The sequence below is a fragment of the Grampus griseus genome (genome assembly GCF_964374135.1).
Source record: "Grampus griseus genome assembly, chromosome: 2".
Taxonomy (NCBI): Eukaryota; Metazoa; Chordata; class Mammalia; order Artiodactyla; family Delphinidae; genus Grampus; species Grampus griseus.
Genome location: NC_139018.1, coordinates 143,359,231 through 143,381,396, shown reverse-complemented (window position 1 = coordinate 143,381,396; position 22,166 = coordinate 143,359,231). Strand labels below are relative to the sequence as shown.

The 22,166-nt window shown below is 52.0% G+C and overlaps 1 protein-coding gene across 1 annotated transcript in view; it reads left to right on the top strand.

The window, feature by feature from the left end:
- CEMIP (cell migration inducing hyaluronidase 1) overlaps window positions 1-11,830 on the top strand; it is a gene marked incomplete at both ends in the record, with an annotated part of 71,161 nt that extends 59,331 nt beyond the window's left edge. The window contains 7 exons of the mRNA XM_082648889.1: window positions 418-629; window positions 1,600-1,785; window positions 5,541-5,745; window positions 5,942-6,028; window positions 6,656-6,813; window positions 9,919-10,019; window positions 11,703-11,830. Coding sequence (XP_082505015.1) covers window positions 418-629; window positions 1,600-1,785; window positions 5,541-5,745; window positions 5,942-6,028; window positions 6,656-6,813; window positions 9,919-10,019; window positions 11,703-11,830 — 1,077 coding nt within the window. The remainder of the gene's footprint in view (window positions 1-417; window positions 630-1,599; window positions 1,786-5,540; window positions 5,746-5,941; window positions 6,029-6,655; window positions 6,814-9,918; window positions 10,020-11,702) is intronic.
- Between the last annotated feature and the right edge of the window lie 10,336 nt (window positions 11,831-22,166).

Genomic DNA, 22,166 nt, shown 5'->3' with positions numbered 1-22,166 from the left:
CATCAGGCTCTTTCTCAAATACAGACAGCACAGCAGCCGGTTAAAGGGGAGTTGCATTTGCAGCAGAAGTGTCATAAAACTCTCTCCCTTCCTCCTCTTTCCTGATACCCCTCCTTTTCCAAAATTCGCTGACTGTTAAGCAGACTCCCCTCAAGTTGCCACTGGTCTCTCCTCTACACTTTTTTTGAAGATGTACAGAAAGCGTTAGCTGGATTGCACAGTACGGCTCAGGCCGCATTCACCAGCAGAAAGGGATGCCCCCTTATTTGGCCTTCTTTCATTCAAGCTTTCTAAAAAGGGCTCTGTGAAGAGAAAGTCCTTTTGCAAGCGTAGTCTGTAGTCAGATGCTAACCAGATGCTCTTGGAATAATCCCTTGTCATTGCCTCATTGTGTGTTTCCTCTCTGGGCTTTAAAAGATGTACATTCAGGCCTACAAGACCAGTAATCTGCGAATGAAGATCATCAAGAATGACTTCCCCAGCCACCCTCTCTACCTGGAGGGGGCTCTGACCAGGAGCACCCACTACCAGCAGTACCAGCCCGTCATCACCCTGCGGAAGGGCTACACCATCCACTGGGACCAGACGGCCCCTGCCGAGCTCACAATCTGGCTCATCAACTTCAACAAGTGAGTGGGTGCCTGGCCGGGAGCAGTGTGACATGGGGACAGCTGCTCTGGCTGAGCTCAAAGCAGCAGTGATAACGGTGCCTCGTTGCAAAGCCCCGGGCTTCCCGCTCACAGACCCTCAGGCTCGCCCACGTCATCCCTGCACGAGGATGGATCTAGACGTGACATCACTCGGTGGTTAAGAATCAGAAGACCTGGGCTGAGCCCCCGTTCTGGGCGTGGGTGACGCCGGGCAGGGCGTCTCACCCCTGGGAACCTTAGTTCCTTCATCTAGGAGATGGGGTTAGTCTCACTCTGCAGAGCTGCAATGGGGATCGAGTGGGACAGTGTCTGGCAGGCGTTTCACCCAGGACCTGGCTTTACGAAGGGCTCAGTACACGGTCAAAAACCCCTGGTGGCTTTTGTTACCGTTTTATGAGGGGGGGAAGGGGGCGGGAACAAGGCTCTGCGAGGTAGAGGGATTAAGCTGAGGGCGTCTGGAGAGAGCTTCATGTATTTACGTTCATGTATTTTCTATGCACATCATTAACTTGTCACAGTAGTCCCATGAGACAGACAGACATCAGTTGCAGAAAATGATACCCAAAGAGCTGAAATGGGCCCCACAGTCAGGCTGGACCGGGAAGGGGCTGAATCCAGGTCTTACAGATCCTGGCTCTTCCACTCCAGCCCTATTGAAAGAACATTCATTTTTCTTTCCCCCAGCCAACGATCCACACAGAGCACCCAATGCAGGCCCTGGGGACGCCCCACCGCCCCCTCTCATTCACTGCAGTCACCGTTTCTCCCTCTCTCCTTGAACGCTTTGTGACGCAGTCATTACCAACAGCAAAGCCTTCTTTCAAAAGTTCCCACTGAAAAGTGGAAGCGCCGTTTGGTGGAGAACGCTTTGGTCTCTGGCCAAGGCACACGGGGAGGCCCTGTGGCCTGGACATCCTCGCTTGTAACCTGACTGCACTTCCGATTCTAGGGGCGACTGGATTCGAGTGGGGCTCTGCTACCCCCGGGGCACCACCTTTTCTATCCTCTCGGATGTTCACAATCGCCTGCTGAAGCAAACGTCCAAGACGGGCATCTTCGTGAGGACGTTGCAGATGGACAAAGTGGAGCAGAGCTACCCTGGCAAGAGCCACTATTACTGGGACGACGACTCTGGGTGAGGACCCCCCTCCTGGCTGCAGGAAAGTGGTCATTCTCATGCTGTCCCCCGGCCTTTCCAATAATCCTCAGACCTGCCGTGCCGTGGGTGCCGGTTAACGTAGGATCCTTTCCTAGGCACTTCTATTCTCAGACAGCTTGTGTCATCCACCAGTGACATTTTTAAAGCTGTGACGCTTTGGGAGTAAAGTAAGCGCTCTATTAATATACACATGGATTGTAGTGCATATACCTGTTTCAGGGGGAAAAAAAGTGAAAGCAGTGAATCTTAGAACTGAGAAAATGTGGTACAGGACCTCAATTCCATACAACTCAGTCGGAGCAGATGATAGTATCCCTAATTTAGGGATGGGCAGGGACTTCCCCGGCGGCCCAGTGGTTGAGACTCCCCGCCTCCCCTGCAGGGGGCACAGGTTTGAGCCCTGGTTGGGGATCCCGCGTGCCGCGCAGTGCGGCCAAAATAAAAAAAAAAAAAAAATAGAGATGGTCAAAGAAGGGACAGGACAAATAGGAATGCCTTGCTCCAGGGACACCGCACAAACTTGGCGCGGCTAGTTTTGAGCTCACACCTATCCGTAACCAAAATCCTCCCCCTTTTGCTGAACTGCACTAGGTTCTATTCAGCAGGGATCTAACGGGGGCAGAGTACTGTCCCCGGAGACAGTGAGCCATTTGGTCGCCTCCCCTGAAAAGAGAGTATTCTGACATCTGCAGAATGCCAGCACGTCTCCAAAGCGGTGAAGCTGTCGCTAGCCAGCCCTGCGGGGACTAAGGGTAAAGGACTGTTTTATGGCCATTTTTTCCATTCTTGTAGTGAAATCAAGGGTAACGAGACAGATAGAAGATGCTTAGACATATCTATAAAGGTAGGGCTTTCTCGGTTTGATTAAAGGAAAATTCAAATTTGAAAGTCAGAAGCGTAAGTAAAAATGTTGGGGGGCTTCCCTGGTGGCGCAGTGTTTGAGAGTCCGCCTGCCGATGCAGGGGACGCGGGCTCGTGCCCCCGTCCGGGAGGATCCCACATGCCGCGCAGCGGCTGGGCCCGTGAGCCATGGCCACTGAGCCTGCGCGTCTGGAGCCTGTGCTCCGCAACGGGAGAGGCCACAGCAGTGAGAGGCCTGCGTACCGCAAAAAATAAAAAAATAAAAAAAGAATAATGTTGGGGTTGGGGAAGCAGCAAGCAGCACCCCTTTTCCCACGTTAGTTCTAAGCCAGTGGTGGAGCAGGCATGACAGCAGGTGAGGAAGGAACTGTCTGTCCTACTGATGATGGAGCTGCTGGGGAACAGATCTTCCCAATGCTGTCCCCGAGTGCACCTACCCAGTCCCAGGCAGCCCCGAGCAACCGGGGTCCTCCCCACTCAGTGCCCAACTCCCAAAACTTAGGGTGCAGGGGGAGCCGACCGGAGTCCGCCTCTCTACGGGCTGACCTATGTACCCCCATCCAGCAACCACACGAGTCACTCCACTTCCCCCGGGAAGACATCAGTGAGGGGATGGGCCGGGGCCAGGAGTGTTTAGAAAAACCCTTCCATGTGAAAACCAGAGGGGGAATTAAATATCCTTCATACAACAGCAGAAACGATCAATATTATGATTTTAAAAATGGTAATAAGGTGAAAGTCTTCATAGCACCACCTGTGCACGATTTCTTCTTTTATCGATAGGATCGTGAGAATTGGGATGTTGCAAAGGTGTGAATTTTTCAAACGGAAACGGCCACTGAACGAGTTGAACCTTTTTGATCAACACATTTAAAAATTTGCGATTTTTCCCCTTTAAGCAGATTTTGCTGCTTAATTCAACCGTTTTGTTGGTAGCTTAGTTAAGCATACCTGTTGATTATTATGCTGCGCTTTAATTCAATGGTAGCCTTAGGGACTGTGGGCTGGGTTACGGGATGTCTGTTGCCTGTGCAAGAGCCCAGAGTCTTGGGCTTTGTGAATTCTTGGGCTGTTTTCATGATCTTTCTGCCTTACAGATGTGTTGCTCTTTCTTACTCACGTTCAGAGCACCTGCTTTCAATGGCTACCTTCTATTCTGCTATGGCCTAGGACACTTGTTATAATTGGGGGTAAAATAAAAAGTAAGTAGGCTACAAGTGAAGGGGTCCCGAAGTGTGAAATATATTTCACACCCTGAGTCACCTCTGTAAATCCTTCGAGGTTAAAAAAAAAAACCACTCGGGTGATTTCATCCGTGTCCTGGAGTTTGCCAGATGCCCCCTAAGCGAGGTATTGCTAAGCTATACATAAGTGTAGTATTCAGGTGCATGGCCATCAGTAGGGCTGCTCTGAAACACTACCTGGTCACAGCCAGGATTTGAGCCCAGGCTTACTGACGCCAGGGCTTCCCAGTCCAGCTGACTAGGACACATCCATGTCGAAGGTGAGGATTAGAGAGGGCAGCTGCTGTCTGGAAAATAAGGAGCGGGAGCTAGATGGTCTTCTAGTGCCCTCCAGTTTGGATAATTTGATATACCATGACAGCGGGGAAACCTGAATACTGATAGTCTTGTGCAGAAGCCCTAGGAACAGAGTCTCTGGGTCTCTTTCCAGGATTTTGCTCATGACCTTGTCCCCTGGGGTGGTTTCTGACCTTGTGTGGGAGCCTCTGGTGGAGAAATGATGACAGGCACCTCTGAACGGGCTTCCTCCTAAGCAGCTCAAAGCTTCCCCCGCCCCATGCAGAGCATGGAATGCAGAGGAAGAAGCTCTGTTCTCAGCCGGGGCGAGAGATCCCCCAGCAGTTCTTCCACATGAACACTATATTCTATTCAGGGGTTGCTTGATGTCAAGAAACGTAAAGCCACTCGAGTGAACTCAAACAAAGTGGAGGTGTTCCTGAGAGGGAAGCAGGGCATCTTCAGGAAGTCATCCCAGCTGGGCTTCCTGGGCTCCTGTGCTGGAAACAGCCAAGCCCTAGGGACCAGATGGCCCGCCCAGTTCTGCTTCCCACTTTCTCCTCACATTCACACACGTTCCCTTGGTGAGCATTTTCCTCACCAGGCACAGGGTTGGGATGGAAAATCCCAGCTCTGTCCCCTTTGTGCTGTGTGGTCCTGGCAAGTCACTTCACTTCTCTGAGCCATTGGGATCTGAGAAATTGGGATGATAACAGTGCTTGCTGGACTGGATTGTCTGAGGATTAAATGAGATAATATGTCAGTTTACGGCATGTGCATAGCATGGCATAGAGTACGTGCTCAGAAAATGAAGTGTCAGTGTTAGCTTTTTCTTCAATGCATTTGTTTTTAATTTCTCCAGCCACATAAAACCTTGTGGTAGGACTTCCCAGGTAGCGTAGTGGTTAAGAATCCACCTGCCAATGCAGGGGACACGGGTTCGAGCCCTGGTCCGGGAAGATCCCACATGCCGCAGAGTAACTAAGCCCGTGAGCCACAACTACTGAGCCTGGGCCCTAAAGCCCACGAACCACAACTACCGAGCCCGCGTTCTGCAACTACTGAAACCCGCGTGCCTAGAGCCCGTGCTCCGCAATAAAGAGTAGCCCCCGCTCGCCGCAACTAGAGAAAGCCCCCGCGCAGCAACGAAGACCCAACGCAGCCAAAAATAAATAAAATTAAAAACAAACCCCAAAAAACCTTGCGGTAGACACATCCATTTTGTAGGGCCCACCGGCTGTAATCACTGTGGCCAGCACGTAGTTCTGGGTAAATGCCTTTGGGGGAGGAGGGGTGGGGGAGGGGGGTGTGGACACCGAAGGGAACCACCCGCTCTGCTCCTGTGCACAGGCTGCTTTTCCTGAAGCTGAAAGCTCAGAACGAGAGGGAGAAGTTCGCCTTCTGCTCTGTGAAAGGCTGCGAGAGAATAAAGATTAAAGCTCTGCTTCCAAAGAACGCCGGCGTCAGCAACTGCGCGGCCACAGCCTACCCCAAGTTCGCGGAGAGGGCCGTAGTGGACGTGCCGATGCCCAAGAAGCTCTTTGCTTCTCAGCTGGTGAGTGGCCGACAGCGAGCCCGGGCCCTCCGAGGGGGCCCAGACCCCATCAGCGTCCTCTCCAGACATCTGCTCCGCTCCTTAGACCGTCTCCCGTGACCGGGGGTCGGGGGCAGTGAGGGGGAAGACCACCCATCGGGCCGTACACTTGACTCCACAAACCTGACGGCCACACTGGGTTTTGTTTACTTTGCAGACGACCAAGGACCACTTCCTGGAGGTGAAGATGGAAAGTGCCAAGCAGCGCTTCTTCCACCTAATGAACGACTTTGCCTACATCGAAGTAAGCAACCCTCACCCCTGCCCACAAAGGACCGCAAACTCGGTGGCTTAAAACAACAGAAACTTATCCTCTCGCGGTTCACAAGCCAGAAGTCCCAAGTCAAGGTGCTGGCAGGGTTGGTTCCCCCTGGAGGCTCTGAGGGAGGGTCCGTTCCAGGCCTCTTCTAGCCTCTGGTGCTGCCGGCAGCCCTGGATGTTCCTTGGCTGTAGCGCGTCCCTCCAACCTCTGCCTCTGTCTCACATGGTCTCTCCCCCATGTGTCAGAGCCTTACACCTCCCTCTGCCTGTAGTCCTTATAAGGACATCTGCCACTGGATTTAGGGCCCATCTGAAATCCAGGATGACCTCATCTCAAGATCCTTAACTTAATTACCCCTGCAAAGGCCCTAGTTCCAAATAAGGTCACTTTCACAGGTTGCAGTAGACATATCTTTGGGGGAGGCCGTCATTCAGTCCACTACAGAGGTTTGCAAAGAACCGACTGAAGTGAGTTTTATGCTTTGAAGGGCCGCACCGGTGACCTCTGTCTTCAGAGTCTGCGTGGGAACCCCCCGGGGCAGGAGAACCTCGGGGCTCTGCTGCCTTTGGGACCCCCTGCATCACACTGTGCGCTGCTTGTTGTCTGCAGGTGGATGGGAAGAAGTACCCGAGCTCGGAGGACGGCATCCAGGTGGTGGTAATGGACGGGAGACAAGGGCGCGTGGTGAGCCAAGCCCGCTTCAGGACCGCCATCCTGCAGGGCATCCCGTGGCAGCTCTTCAATTACGTGCTGGCCATCCCCGACAAGTGAGTGTGCGCCTCTGCTCCGGGCACCGGCCAGTGGCGCCGCAGACCCCCGCCCAAGTCCCCCTCCCTGTCCCTGAGACCTTCAGCACAGTCCGGTCTGAGAAGGCTTGGGGAGTGTCCACGGTCTGCCCACACATCATGGGTGCTGGCTGGGAAGCTACCCTGCCTGGGGCCTCTCCCTTTGGAGCCAGGGCCACGGTGAATGTAGGTCAGGCTGAGGCGGACGGTCTACCCAGCTACAAATGGGAAGCCTGCCCTGGCCCTGTGCCCCCATCATGACCCACTCTCGCGGCATGAGCTCATCCCCTCCCATACTTTCAGTATGATCCAAATGCTGGTGGCTTTTGGGAATCTCCAGCCCAGACCTCCCTCTGAAACACCAGATACTTTTAATCCAACTGCAACTTGGACCATGCCACCTGGATGTCTGCTATGGAACTGAATTCTCATCATTTCTTTTCTTCTCACTCCCCTTTTCCACGTTTTGGTGAAACCATCATCTTCCATCCGGGCAGCTAGATGAGAGTCTGGGCATCGCGCTGGGGCTCTTGTCTTTCTTCTGTTTCACCACCACCACGCCCCATAACCACATCCTGTCAACCCTACCTGCATCGCTGCTCTCCTGCTAGGTATCCTGCGGCATCCTCTGCATCGCTGCTCTGTCTGGGGCCTCCCTGTCTGCCACCCACACTGTCGGCAGTCATCCAGCAGGCTCCCTTGTCCAGCCTCCCCCTCGCGAATCCACCCACCATACTGGGGGGTTGAGCTTCTTAAATACACGTACCTCCTGTCCTTCCTAGAAATCTTTGGTAATTCCCCTTCCACCTTCCAAATCTAACTCACATATCACCTCTTTGGTGAGGTCTCTTCCAATCCAACCAAAAAGTTCTACCTACCCCCCGTACCCACAGGACCAGTGGACATATCTACTCCCGCATCTAGGGTATGGACTTCTTGATGTGGGGACCATATCTAACTCCTATTTACATTCCTAGTATAATGGGTGGAGAATTCACTCCAAAGCCACAACCTGGCATAGCAGACAGTCCAAGCGCTCAACGTGGTACCTGTCATATAGGAGGTGCTTGGTAAATATTTATTGACGAAAACAAATGTACTACTTCCGAGATGCCGCACGATGGGCATGACGTGAACTAGACTCTTAGGTGAGATTCCAAAGAATGGGGTTCTGCTTAACCCCCTTTTGTCTCCACTCTCTTCCCCCATCACAAGCTTCTTTAGCCTGACATTTTCACGTGCAGATTCATACAGAAGGACCAGATTTGCCAGTTTGGGGAAATACATGATCATTTAGAGATTTTTAGTTTTCATGCCTTTTGGGGCCAAAGGACTTTTTCTGGAAATGAAACAGGATGCAGAAGCCTGGAATCAGAAACTGAAATGCGGAGCTGCTCTGCTTAGAAGCAGGAGTGAGAGGCGTGGGACTACCCCATGCAGGGCTGCTTTCAGCCCGTGCTGCGGCCCTGGTGCACCTTGCCAAGTACCTGGTGTGAGCCGTGCCCTGGGTTGGCACTGGGTACCCAGATAGGAATTGGGCACCACCAGACCCCGCTCTGACCTCCGGGAAAGCGGCAGTAGATGGGGCAAGGCAGGTCCTGCCCCACTGTCACCGCAGGCCCAAGCCAGGCCGCCCCCCCCTTCCACCCCCTCCACAGGGCCAGCCTTGCCACTGCTCGCACCCAAACCTTCAGGGATGGTTCCCAGGGGCTGTCTCTGCCCAGCCACCCCGTGGGGACCTCCGTGCTGACAGATCAGGGGCTTGGAGGGCATGAGATGCCCATACGAGACAGACAGGGACACCTGAAGTGTGCAGGCAGCTTCTGGGTGCTGTCAGGAGGCTGGGCGCACGAGAAGCTCTGTCTCCCTGTCCTGCCCCTGGGAGCCCCGTCTGGAGGGCATGACCTTTGTTTGAGTCCAGCCCAGCAAGAAGGCTCAACTGAGCCAAAGGGATGTTAGCTTTTCTCCTGAACGGGAACAGAGCCTGAATCCAAAGTTGAGGATGTGTTTGCGATGCTCCCCGTCTCCTTAACAGGCACAAATCCCTCTGCTTCCCTGAAGAGCCAGATGCAGTCCCCAGCTCGCTTCCCCTCTGTTCCTACTGCACCCAAGCTCTTTGCCTTTTAAGAGCTTGCCTTCTGCTCCCAATGGGACCCAAATGGGGGTGACAACAGCTTCCAGAATCCTATACAGTTCTTCCATGTCTGGACTGTGGTCTGTGGTTACAGGATTCCTCTGAGCTGCAAACTAGAAGCCCCAGTCGGGCCTCTGCCCCTGTTTCTATTCCTGGGGGAGGTGTGCACTTCCTGCCGTCTGGTCCAGCAGGCTGAGTCTGCCACCACGACGGCGGCTGTTTTCCCAGCACTTTGGCCTGAATGCAACCAGGGCAGGGGAATGGAGACTTTGCTCCCAAGCTGGGCTTTTGCAAGTCAGGACCTTCAGGCTGGGCATGCCCATTGCTCTAGGCCTCTGCCTCCGCCCAGGCACCAGGCACGGCTTCCCCTTTGGCAGGTCCTCTCAGATACTTGGTAACTATTTGCCTCCCTCACCCCCTCTGTAAAATGGAACGGTAACACCGTCCTGCCTGAGCGGAGAGGGTGGGTGTGAACCTAAGGGGTTAATCCTCCTCCGAGCACAGGGTGACTCCCCACTCTGGCTTCTCCCAGCACCACGTCTCCATCTTGTCCTGCGCAAACAGGGTTTGCATATTTAAGTGAAGAGATGCGTGCCGCGGTCGTTTGTGTGCCCGGCCCTGTCGTAGGTGCTGGCCCCCAGATGGGGTGCTCTGCGTACCTGCTCTGTCCTCTGTGGGGACAGACAGGGAGCAGCAGGGAGCTGAGAGCAGGCGCAGAGAAGGCCACAGGCACCAACCGCAGCCAGATGTGTGGGAGGGCGTTCAGGATGTGGGTCATCACATGGAAAGAGCCGGTCAGCTCGGCACGCGGGAGGGGCTGCCTTTCCCCAGTCCCTGGCGGGCCTCTGGGCACTGCTAGCTCGAGTCCCACGAGGCACAGTCCAGCATCCCTCCCAGGGAACCCCCGCATCCAGCTTGTCGTCCAGTCCTCTTATCCATCCCTTCTTGCTCAGCTCCATAGTTCTCATGGCATCGAAGGGAAGATACGTCTCCAGAGGCCCGTGGACTCGAGTGCTGGAAAAGCTCGGAGCAGACAAGGGCCTCAAACTGAAAGGTAAGGGGTGTAGACGGGGCCCTACCCTGACCGTGAATCCAGATGCCCAGGGCGCAGGCTGCTGCTACCCGCTGCTGAGACCAGACCACTTTCCCCCCAGACCTGGGTGGGGTCTCAGAATCCTCAACACAACTAGTGGTCTGCAGGTGTGTGTGGGCAAGAGGCCGCCTTGTCCCCATTCCTGCCCCGCAGCAGCAGCATTCCAACTTGTGACCGGACACCGGAAGGAAATTGCTCGAGCTGCTCACCTGTCGACTCAGCAGGTGGCCCTTTTTTTTTTTCCACAAAAGTATCAGCAGAAAAGTGGCTCAGTTTGACCCTCCTACCCAGTTCCTGCTACTCCAATCGGCCAGGGGCCCTACGTCTTCTGCAGCTTCCCAGCTCATGGCCAGCATTTGTACAGCCCTTTGCAGTTGGCAAAGCTCTCATTTGAGAATCTCATTTGAGAATCAAGGTCACACAGCTCTTCTGCCATAAAGCCTGGCACAGACCCCTTAGGGAAGACGCCAGCCAGGACAGAAATGTCAGCATTTTATTATCGTCACTGCAGACTGTGATGGGAGAGTCCTGGGGGAGGTCGAGAGGCGAGGCCGAGCAACGCTCCACATAGATAATAATGATAATGTCCGTTGTAGTTACCATGTAATGCTCAGCCTTGCACCTTGCTGCACATCCAGTAACGATCTCAGTTATTCATTAATAACCTGTGTGACAGGTACTGTTATTTCCACTTAAGGTGAAGAAACAGAATTAGTTAAGTAATTTAAGGTTAGAGTTTGGATCCTTATTTTTTCGAATCCAAAGCCAGCCATCCTTAGTGGCCATGCTATCCTGACTGCAAAACACATCAAAGCTAGCAGCCTATCTATCACGTGGGACGCTTATCCCAGGCAGCTTTCAGAGAAAAATCAGGAACAGTGAAAGTCCTTCAAACGAGCCAAAAGAGAACACAAGGAAAATAGAAGCGTCTTCTCCAGCCTGGTCCTGAAAGCATTTGGGGGCCTCTGTCCTTTAAATTCAGACCCTGTTGCCAAAAGTTGATGAACATAAAGGTGACATACGTCAAGGGACACTTTCCCAGTGGTGACGGGTGTGTGCTGCCTGCCAGGCTGGGCCGTTCCCGAGTGTAGACATGGACCCCCAAGTCCCTCGGACGGGGTCGAGCTCCGAGCTGTGAGCCAGAGGGCCCTGCGTGGGGCTCCGGAGTCTAGAGTTCTGGTCTGGGCTGCACCATCTACTAGGTGCCCTTGGGCAAATTCCTCCACTTCTCAGAAATCCCTTCTAAAGCCACAGAACGTTGGAGCTGGGGCAGAAATCTCGTAGATGCATGCCATTATTTGACAGGGACACGGGGCTTCAGGGACGGGTAGAGACTCGCTGCTAATTGTAGGGTCAGCTCCAAGGTGGCTGGGGTTCCCGGGAGGTCTCCTGTGGGAACCAGAGAGCACTCTGCACAGGTGGCTGGGAGGCTCAGGTGAGACCCTGTGTGCCCCGTACAAGCCAATGCCGGGTACCACCAGTAACCGGCCACAAAGCTCTTCCCGGGGGGCGGACAGTCCAGTGTGGCTAGAGGAGAGGGTGCCTGGTACGGGCAGGGGAATGGCGATGGGGAAGCCTGGAAGGTGGTGGCATATAGCCATGCTCTGGTGAAGTTTCTGCTCATGTGACGTCACTGCTTTTCAGAGAAAATGGCATTCGTTGGCTTCAAGGGCAGCTTCCGGCCCACCTGGGTGACTCTGGACACCGAGGACCACCATGCCAAAATCTTCCAAGTTGTGCCCGTCCCCGTGGTGAGGAAGAAGAAGCTGTGAGGACCGCTGCCACCTCAGCGCTGCCCTCCAGTGGACTCTGACGATGGACTCCCGGCAGCCGCCTGGGGCAGCCTGGCTGGTCCCCCAGCCCCTGTCCAGCAGCTGCTGGGGAAGGCCACGTGTCAGCCCTGATGGGCCAAGGGGAGGGTATCAGAGACCCCTGGTGCTGTCACCTGCCCTCACTCAAGTGTCTGCCTGCAGCCCCAGGGGCAGTGTTGCTGATGCTGGAAACCTTCTCTTTCCTGCAGCCTCTTGGGTGCTTCTCTCCTATCTGTGCCTCTGCGGTGGGGTGGGGTGTGTGTGTGTGCGTGTGAGGACCGTACGAGGAGACCTGCGCTGCGCTGGCAGCAAAAGTCCACTTTGGCGGGAGCTCTGCCCCAGCTGGGAGGCAGCCTGGAGGGGGCGCTGGGTCGTCCACAGATCCCCATGCTCTCCAGCACGCACGTTAGGGTGGTCGGTGTAGGAGGAAGAGCCCTGGTCCTAAGGAAATCTTCATTCCTGTAAGCAAGAACCGACCTCCGCGGGATTCGGAGCTGGCGTGCAGACCGGGATTCCGTCTTCCGTTCACCAAGATGGAACCGGCTACCCTCGGAGAAGGGCGAGCCTGCCTCCGGAGGGGTTCAACCTCTCAGGAGGCTTTGGCACCCAGGTTGGGAGTTGGACTAGGTGACTTTTAAAGGTCCTTTCAGTTCTGAGATGCCAGAACTGCGATGCTGTGGCTTTTCACATTGTGCCCGGAACCCAGCAATAGGTGAGAACGTTCCTTCCAGCCAACATCCATGATGCTGGGTGCTCCGGGCGTACAGGATGGAGCGGTGAGAAGCATTGCCTAAGGCAAGGGGCTCGCAGTCTGGTGGAACAGGTGGTTGGGCGTGTGTACCTCTGATGCCAAGCGGAGAAAGCCAAGAGAGGTAAAGAGGAGGTCAGAGGCAGTTCCCGGAGGGAAAGAGCTTACGCGCTCAGGTGGTCAGGAAGCTTCCTGCAGTAACGAAGGGCAGGGGCATTTGGGTGGGCGGAGATGAGGCAGCCTCTGGAGTGGTTCCTGCCCACATCTGCCGAAGACGGGTGACTTCAAAGTCGCCCTTTGCCCTCGACTTGCTGGCCACCCGTAATAGAGAAGCGGGCATCAGAGGGGGTGATGGGCTGAGCTCATTATGGCCAGAGCACTGGGTCAGCTGGTCCACCAACCACTCCAAGAGGGGGTGGAGTCAAGTCGAGAAAGGGGAGCTCCTGCATCGGGGGCCCTGAGAGCCCTCGCGGAGGCCCACACGGACACACTCACACCTCAGTGAGCCTGGGGTTTCAGAGCTGGAAAGGACCTTAGGAAACACCTAGTCCAAAGCCTTTGTTGTATGGATGGGACACATGAGACCCCAAGCTGGGGAAGAACCACACGGCCAGGGCAGGGCCAGGACGGGAGCCCCACTCGCCGCACTTACTGCCACACCACGCTGCCTCAACAGCCGGCCTGAGTGGCCTCGCGAAACGGGGGCAAGTCCCCTTGAAGGGAAAGAAGATCAGAATAGGAAAGAGAGTTGGCCGATGACTGTTTCTCTCCTGGTCCTCTGCTTGCACAAGGGCGCCCTCCTCTGGGCTGTGGAGGTCCTGCAGCCTCCGCTTGGCTCAAACTACCTGCCCTGCCGAGCCGGCGCCCAGCAGCTGCGGTCACCGCACTGGTGCTACCTGCTTCCGTAGGTCTGCAGGCGCGCCCAGCAGACACGTTTTCGGTGAGCCAGCTAGGTGGCTCCGGGATCTGAAGAGCTTTGGGTCCACCCCAGGCCCTCTCAGTCACTGCCTAATAACCTGCTCTCTCCCTTGCCCACCTTGGAGAGAGCAGGAGAGCTTCCAGAGAAAGAAAACTCTATCTGTGGCTTATACTCCCTCATGAGGCACCAGGGTCGCTCTGGGTCTCGTCCCCTTTCCTGCCCCGACCACAAATTCTTTCCTTCCTTGGCACCATCTGCCCAGCTGCACCCAATGAGACTCGGCCCAAGAGTTCACTGCTCAGGTTGAGCCAGTTGCCAAAGAGGTCTCCCCCACTAGACAGGTCTTTCGCTGCTAGGACCTGACGGTGGGACTCTGCCGCTTAAGACCTGGCAGCTTCAAAGGCCCGGGTCCCAGGAAGGACCTCTTCCAGGCAGGTCAGAGGCCATGGGGAGGAGAGTTCAATGACCTCGCATTCTTGTCTATAGTTCTGTTGAGTTTTCCTAAACTCTTAATGCAAGGGTCTCATACTGTGAACCACTTAGGATGTGATCACTTCAGATGGCCAGGAATGTTGACTGTCTTTGGTTCAGTTCATGGAAAAAGAAATACCTATTTGAAAATCCTCAGAGTTGTACATATGTCTAACAGTGCAGGATCTGTGCATAAATCTTTCCTTCCTAAACCATTCACCAAGAGCCCGTGTCTGGGCATGTTCTTGGTAGCACAAATTTTCTCACTGCTTAGAAAATTGTTCTTGTTGTTCTTTCTGTCTGTAAGCCTCAAAATGAGTTAGGCCTTTAAAAAACAAAAAAACAAAACAAAAAAAACACTCCTCTGAAACGCTTGTCTTTTTCCTGTTGCCGAAATAGCTGGTCCTTTTTCGGGAATTAGATGTATAGTGTGTTTTGTCTGTAAACATTTCTTGTAGGCGTCACCATGAACAAAGATATATTTTCTATTTATTTATTCTGTGTGCACTTCGAGAAGTCATTGTCAGAGAAATGAAGAATTGTCTTAAATGTCATGTTTGGGGATGTCCTTTGGACCACTTGAAAGGGGTGTACCCAGGGCCTTCTGCTTGCAGCAGAGGGTATCGGCTCTGGTTTGGAAGATCTTGCTGTACCATAGTAAACATACAAAGGATATCATCCACCTGTCTGCGTGTTTTGTTTTCCATTAAAGTGGGCCTCATTTTAAGCCAGAGAGCTACAGAAAATAAGATTGAGGAAACCTCCCTTTGCATCTGCCTCTCACTTCCAAGAACTATTCATGTGTCAGAGTCCTACCTTGTCCTGCCCTAAGGGGGCGCCCACGAGAGCAGGTAGAGATGGTCCTAGGAGAGTGAAGATGTCGTTCATGTGGCTGGCCGCATCCAGGATGCACTACGTCCTTCTTACTCCTAAGCCATCAGTAAGCTGTCAGGGCAGCACCCTCTCCGAGGGGAAGCCAGGGGTCAGCAGTGTGGACTCGAAGCCAGACTGTTTCTTCCTCATGGGCACAGTTTGGTCAGAGGCCAAACACGGTATCTGAGAAGAATGTGGAGACTGAGGTGGAGAAATAGGTCCAAATCAAGCTGCCAGACAACAGGGGCAGAAGCACCTGGGCAGAGGTGAGAGGGGCTCGGGGGGCCTGGAGAGGAGAAAGTGAGAAGCTTAGAACGGGGTTAAATGGGAGGGTCTTAGAGCTGTGCTCTCCAGCAAGGCAGCCACTGGCCACACGAGGTCACCTACATTGAAATTAAGTAAAATGAAATACAAATAAAAATTCAGTTCCTTGGCTGCACTAGCCACATTTGAAGCGTTCAATAGTCCACATGTCTAGTGGCTACCATACGGGACAGGAAAGATATAAAATATTTCCATCAACAAAGCAAGTTCTTCTCTTAATGATTTCCAGGAAGCTTCTGGGGCTCATACACTGGACTTTTTAAAAAATCTATGCTCCTAATGTGTGTGTGTGTGTGTGTGTGTGTGTGTGTGTGTGTGTGTGTGTGTGTGTTCAGTCCACTTAAAGCGGCTGGCACCAGACTGGTGCTATCAAATTGTCAATAAACAAATGCAGTCGTCTCTCGGTAACCGCAGGGGATTGGCTCCAAGACCTCCATGGATACCAAAATCCGAGGATACTCAAATCCCTTACAGTCTGCCCTCTGTTTCTGTGGGTTCTGCATCCGGGAATTCAACCAGCCTCTGACTGTGTAGTATTTTCCATCCGCGGCTGGTTGAATCTGCGAACACAGAACCTGCGGATATGGAGGGCCAGCTGTCCACCTGACAGAGCAGCCTGAGCATCCTAGGTCAGTGTGCAGTGGCAGGCACACGGGCCCTGCCCTCCAGAAACTTCACCTGGAGGGAGAGCTCACATTTGTACACTCATTCAACAGCTATTGCTGGGCACTTGCTCTGTGCTGGCGCAGCACAGAGGAGCATAAAGGAGCGCCGTGGGGACCCTGCAGTCCTCACGCCCAGCGAGTGGTGTGTAAGAGCTCCAAGTGCAGGGAGGAGTTATCAGCTGGAGTGGTCAGGGGTCAGGGAGCAGAGGTGGGACTGGAGTCAGCTTGGGAGACAGGGTCAGACGAGGGATGGGGCCTTTTCATAAGAGGCACAGCCTGTGGGCAGGGAAAGTAACCAGAGGTGTGGGCTTGAGGATGGCCGGGCATAAACCAGAGAGCAATCCTGAGAGGGAAGATGGGTTGGCCAGACATTGGGCAGGTTTTAGGGACCCCTGGATTTGACTATGGGAGGGGGTCCCTCGTGACGCCTCCGCCAGCAGTTTCGCTGCTTGAGTGAGTGCACAGCCCGCTGGTTCAGTCGGCGAAGTCAAAAAGGCATTTGGGAGGATTGGGAGACCAGGCTCAAAGGAAGTGTTGGTTGAGCAACAGGAGACTGTAGCCAGCTCAGCACACGGAGCAAGAGATAGCCCAGAGTGGAGAGAGAGGATGGACTTGGGGGCCCCTCCCACACTTGTCTCTTCAACAGTCACCAGACGCCCAGGGGAGTCACTGCCAGGCTGTTACGTGACAAGGTGAGCACACCTAGCCCCTGTCTGCATGGAGACAGCCATAAAAATATGGAAGCAACCTAAGTGTTCATTGACAGAGGAATGGATTAAGAAGATGTGGTACATATATACAATGGAATATTACTCAGCCATAAAAAAGAATGAAGTAATGCCACTTGCAGCAACATGGATGGACTTAGAGATTATCATACTGAGTGAAGTAAATCAGAAAGAGAAAGACAAATAGCATATGCTATCACTTACATGTGGAATCGAAAAAATTAGCACCAATGAACTTATTTACAAAACAGAATCAGACTCATAGACATAGAAAACAAATTTATGGTTACCAAAGGGGAAGCGGCAGAGGGATAAATTGGGAGTGTGGGGTTAACAGAGGCACAGTGCTATATATAACATAAACAACAAGGGCTTACTGTATAGCACAGGGAACTGTATTCAATATCTTGTAACAAACTATAATGGGAAAGAATTGAAAAAGAATATAGAGATATATATGTATAAACAAATCACTTAGCTGTACACCTGAAACAAGCACAATGTTGTAAATCAATCATACTTTAAAAAAAGAAAAGAAAAGAGAGGAAGGTAGGAAATTCAGAAGAGTGGAGTATGCTCTGGGGGTTCCCCTCTCTTACGGGCTCATCCCTAAGCAAGTGAGGGGGGCCGACAGAACCCCTCGTGGGGAGACCGGGAGTATCTGCAGTAGGGAGAGACTGACAGTTTACTTCTCTGTGCTTACTGAGCCCCCAGACTCACAGGCCACCCGACCACTGCCGGAGCTGGGGATGAGAAGTCTCTGGTGTCTTACTTCCCTGTCATTTGGGAGAGTAGAGGCTGAAGGTGCCTCTGCCCTCGTCCTGGGGTGACAGAAGGTGGATGCAGGCTGGAGCTGCCCAAGGTTCCCAGGAGAACAGCCTCTGGGTAAAAGCCCCTGCACCCGCTGGCTGGCTAAGGATGCATGAGGTTTCCATGCATCAAGAGCACATCACGGAGGGACTTCCCTGGCGGTCCGAGCTTCCACGGCAGGGGGTGTGGGTTCGATCCCTGGTTGGGGAACTAAGATCCCACAAGCCGGGCAGCCAAAAAATGAATTAAAAAAAAAATTTTTTTTTTTTAAAGAGCACATGTGGAGCTCAGCGCAAGTAAGCTAGCTTGAAGGGACCCTGCCCCAAACAGCTGTCTGCTCAGGTGAAGGGATACCTGGCAGAAAGAGGTTATGGGGCATCTCCAAAGGCAGGAGCTGAAAAAGGAAGAGGCGCCACCCGTATTCAGCTGGGAAATGTATTGCTCAGATCCAAGTGGGTAAGGGAGCATTTGGGAAGAAACCAGAAGACATCCCGTGCCAAAGAGCCATAACACCTGCCATAACAGAGAGCACTTAAGGACAGTTTGCAATAGCACAAATTACTGAAGACTTTTTACCCCTTTTCCTCTAATCCCCCCTCTCTGTGCCCCAAACCGGTAGGAGCCAGCAGGAATGGGGAATGATGGGAGAAGTGGAGTGGGAAGCAAGGCGGAAGCAGAGAAAAAGAACAGCCCCACTTCTCCACCCCCATCTCCCCTGCAGGGGCTCAGACAGGGCCCAAGCAGGTGGAGAGCAGGTAAACTCGCTTTAGGGGCAGGAAGAGAGAGCCCTGGTTTTTAGCCTTTGCTGATGTCCATGGTGTAAATACTCTCGTCGGCCAATTTCCAGCTACAGTGGTTTCATAGCCAGATCCCAAGATTCCTATTTAACCACTGGTTCTGCAAGCTGGTACCTGCTGGCTTCAGCGCAGGAGTTGAAGGCGGCGCTGAGAAAAAATACAGCTCTGCTAGTTTGTATCCTTCAACAAAACAATTACAAGGAGTGGAAGGGAAGAGTATAAGGTTTATACTCCCCTGGGAAGTGTCATGTCGACTCCCTTAGAAGAAGGAAGCTGCTCAAACAGAGTTTTGCTTGTTTATAGCTCTTAAACAGATCTTTTTCTCCCCTTCCGACTCTAGAGGGAAAACACTACACCAGGTTGAATAATACTACAATGTTGGGTATGCAGAATCTCTCCTGAGCAAAACCCCAAAGGCGAAATCACCAAGATTCGTTCATAGGATGACATAAAATTAAAATTTTAAATTGTAAATAAATAAATTGAGGAAATGAGTTTAAAAAGACCAAAAAACCCAACTGCCACTTTTGAAGAGCCTGGAGCAAAAGCAGGAGGTCGGGAGCAAAAGCAGGGGGCTGTGCATGCGCCCTGCACACACCACCACCTCAGGGGTGGGCGAAACACCTAAGCCACCCCCCTGGCCCGACCCCTGGACACATCCCTACCCTCACCCCATATAAGGAAAAAGCTTGCCCCCTCTCGGGGAGCGAGCAAACAAGGGAACCTGCTGTTTGTTCTCACTCCCCAGCCGCAGCAGGGTCCCAATAAAGCCTTGCCTGAGTTTTCTGTCTGGTCTCTGATCAATTTCTACTGTTTGGGGAGGGCCAAGAACGCTGGTTGGTAACACCCGTTTGCAAGGCCAGGATTATGGCAGGATTATGCTTCTTGTTGGGGGTCCCTGAACTTTATTCACATAATTTGCAAATGGTCCCTTCATTAAAGGATTGGTACGATGCCATCTGCTTTCTACTGGGACTCCGCCGATATTTTATATATGAGACACTCTTACAAAGCAGTAAAGGGAGGGTGGGGAACACCAAAAGAAAACAGGAAGGTGTCAATTCACAGAAAAAGTATATAAAGGTGTCAATTCACAGAAAAAGTATATAAAAGTATATAAAATAAATATATGTATTTAAAAATTCAGCCTCACAGCAGTGTAAAGCAATTACTCCAATTGAAAGAAAGAAAGAAAGAAAGAAAGAAAGAAAGAAAGAAAGAAAGAAAGAAAGAAAGAAAGGAAGAAAGAAAGAAAGAAAAAGAAAGAAAGGAAGAAACTTTAGTCCGAGGTGGGGGGGAAATAAAAAAATAAAATAAAAGAGTCTCTAGTTAGAAAAAAAAAATTCAGCCTCATTGGTAATTATAAGATGCAAACTGAAACAACAGGGAGATACTATTAATCACCTATCAAACTGAAAATATTGCGAAGAATGCTACAAGGCAAGAAGAAACAGACATTCTTAGATGAGGACAGAAAAATAATTTGGCATCTTTTCCATAAAGCAATTCTGTATTATGTAAAAGTGAACTGAAAATATGTGCAGACTTTGGCTCCAAAATTCTGCCCAAGAATTTATCTCAAGAAAGAGCTGGGACTTCCAGGTGGCACAGTTGTTAAGAATCCACCTGCCAACGCAGGGGACACGGGTTCAATCCCTGGTTCGGGAAGATCCCACATACCACGGAGCAACTAAGCCCATGCACCACAACTACTGAGCCCACAAGCCACAACTATTGAACCCACGCGCCTAGAACCCATGCTCTGCAACAAGAGAAGCCACAGCAATGAGAAGCCCATGCACTGCAACAAACAATAGCCCCCTCTTGCCGCAACTAGAGAAAGCCCGCGCACAGCAATGAAGACCCAACGCAGCCAAAAATCAACCAATAAAATTAATTAATTGATTGATTTTTTAAAAAAGGAAGAGCTTACAGTAGTGCACAGCATTTGTGACAAGGATATTCACTGCAGCATTTTATATGATAATGAAAACTCTGAAACAATCTAAATAGTCAGCAATCAGACTGGCTACACTGAGATACAGTCCCTTTCCCAAAATGAAGATTAAAAATGACTGTTGAAATGTTGATAATTATGAATGCTGGGTGATAAGGAACGGAATTCATTATACCACTCACTCTAGTTGCATGTTTGTGTGTACATTTAAAATACTTCCTCAATAAAAAACTTCTGAAAGTTGGAAATAACTATTTAGAAAGTACTTAGCATTACGGATCAAGAGCCTTAAAAATAGTCCTTTTCATTGACCTAGTAATTATTTATCTGGGAATGTAGCCTAAGGAAACAAAGCTTAGGTATAAAGATGTTCTTTATGGCATTATTTATAATCATTTGACACGTTCAAAGCACCTAAACGTTTGACTCCACGGGAGTGACTAAATTACGGTCTCATTTGATGAACTATTACACCTCACTGAAATAATATTGACAAAGAGCTTGTAATAACAAATTGTGCATTTGCAAAGTCAGTTGCTAAATCATTGTGGGTTCTGTAAGTCACAGAATATTACAGGCTCAAAGACCTCGGAGCTCAATTGGCCTGGCATTCTGCACGTGAGAGATGGTCTCAGACACACACACACACACACACACACACACACCCCTCCAAGCCCTGCTACCTCCACCAAGCCCACACTCGCGTTCCTTCTGATGGTGCCAGTGCCACAGCCTCCAGGCTGGTCCCCCAGCCTTCGTACCTCCTCCTCCCTCCCCATCTCCCTCCTTCCTGATCTTGCCTCTCAAAAGCCCAAGGAACTAGTATGCGATAGCAAAGGCCTCCTCGGTGGCCACTTCCCTTGGTTAAATTCCCTTGGTGAGAGTTGTCTGGTGCATCTGAGGTACAGTAGAGGTGATCCATTCTAGCCCGGGGCATACATTGATGTAAAATTAGAAGTAGGGGCTTCCCTGGTGGCGCAGTGGTTGACAGTCCGCCTGCCGATGCAGGGGACATAGGTTCGTGCCCCGTCCTGGGAAGATCTCACATGCCACGGAGCAGCTAGGCCCGTGAGCCATGGCCGCTGAGCCTGCGCGTCTGGAGCCTATGCTCCGCCACGGGAGAGGCCGCAGCAGTGAGAGGCCCGTGTACTGAAAAATAAACAAACAAACAAGTAAATAAATAAATAAAATTAGAAGTAGGAGCCCAAAGGCAGAAAACACCATCTTTGCCCAAGAGAATTTAAAGGAGGAGCAAAGATCTTAGGGCATTTGGAAAGAAGCTTCTCTACTAGGGGTTCAGGGACCTCCTTGGTGCTGGAATGAATTCCTCTAGTTCAGTTTCTTCCAGACCTTGGTATGTGGATTCCAGGCCTGGCAGAACTTGTCACCCCTGTTTATAGAAGTGGTGAGGCCCAGGGACATCAAATTGTCACTCAAGGTCATCCAACGTGGGCTGCAACAGGAGGCTGGGATCAAAGGGGCCTCCGTGTTTCCAGGCCCATCACTGAAGCCTCGCTCCCCACAAGGAAGAATGCCGGTTGGCGGGCCCAGCAGATGCAAAGCAGGCCAGATGTCCCTGGAATTCCTGACATTCCAGGAGGGCAGCCCTCCTTGCGGCCCCAACTCCAGGCCTCAGATTTGTGGGCTCAGAAACTTCACCCTGGCAACTTCGGCATACTTCTCTGGAGGAAAAAAAAAAAATTGCTCTGAGTGTGCTAGGGCACTGTGCACTAAGATCTAAAAATCCTGCAAGGCGGGCTGCTCAGGTCCAGGGTTTGACAGAACTGAAGTGATGGCTCATTGATAGGCTTCAATCAATTCAACAAGATCTAGGGAGAGTTTACCACGTGGCCCCAGCTGCCAGCTCAGATTTCCCCAGATGCTGGGCCGAGTGGAGAGGGCCCCGGAGTTTCCGGCTTATGACACTTGGATGAGACCTGAAATCTGCCCCCCGGAAATTTCCTTGTCCTACCAAACAGCACAGTCAGCCTGCAGTCCATCCTGG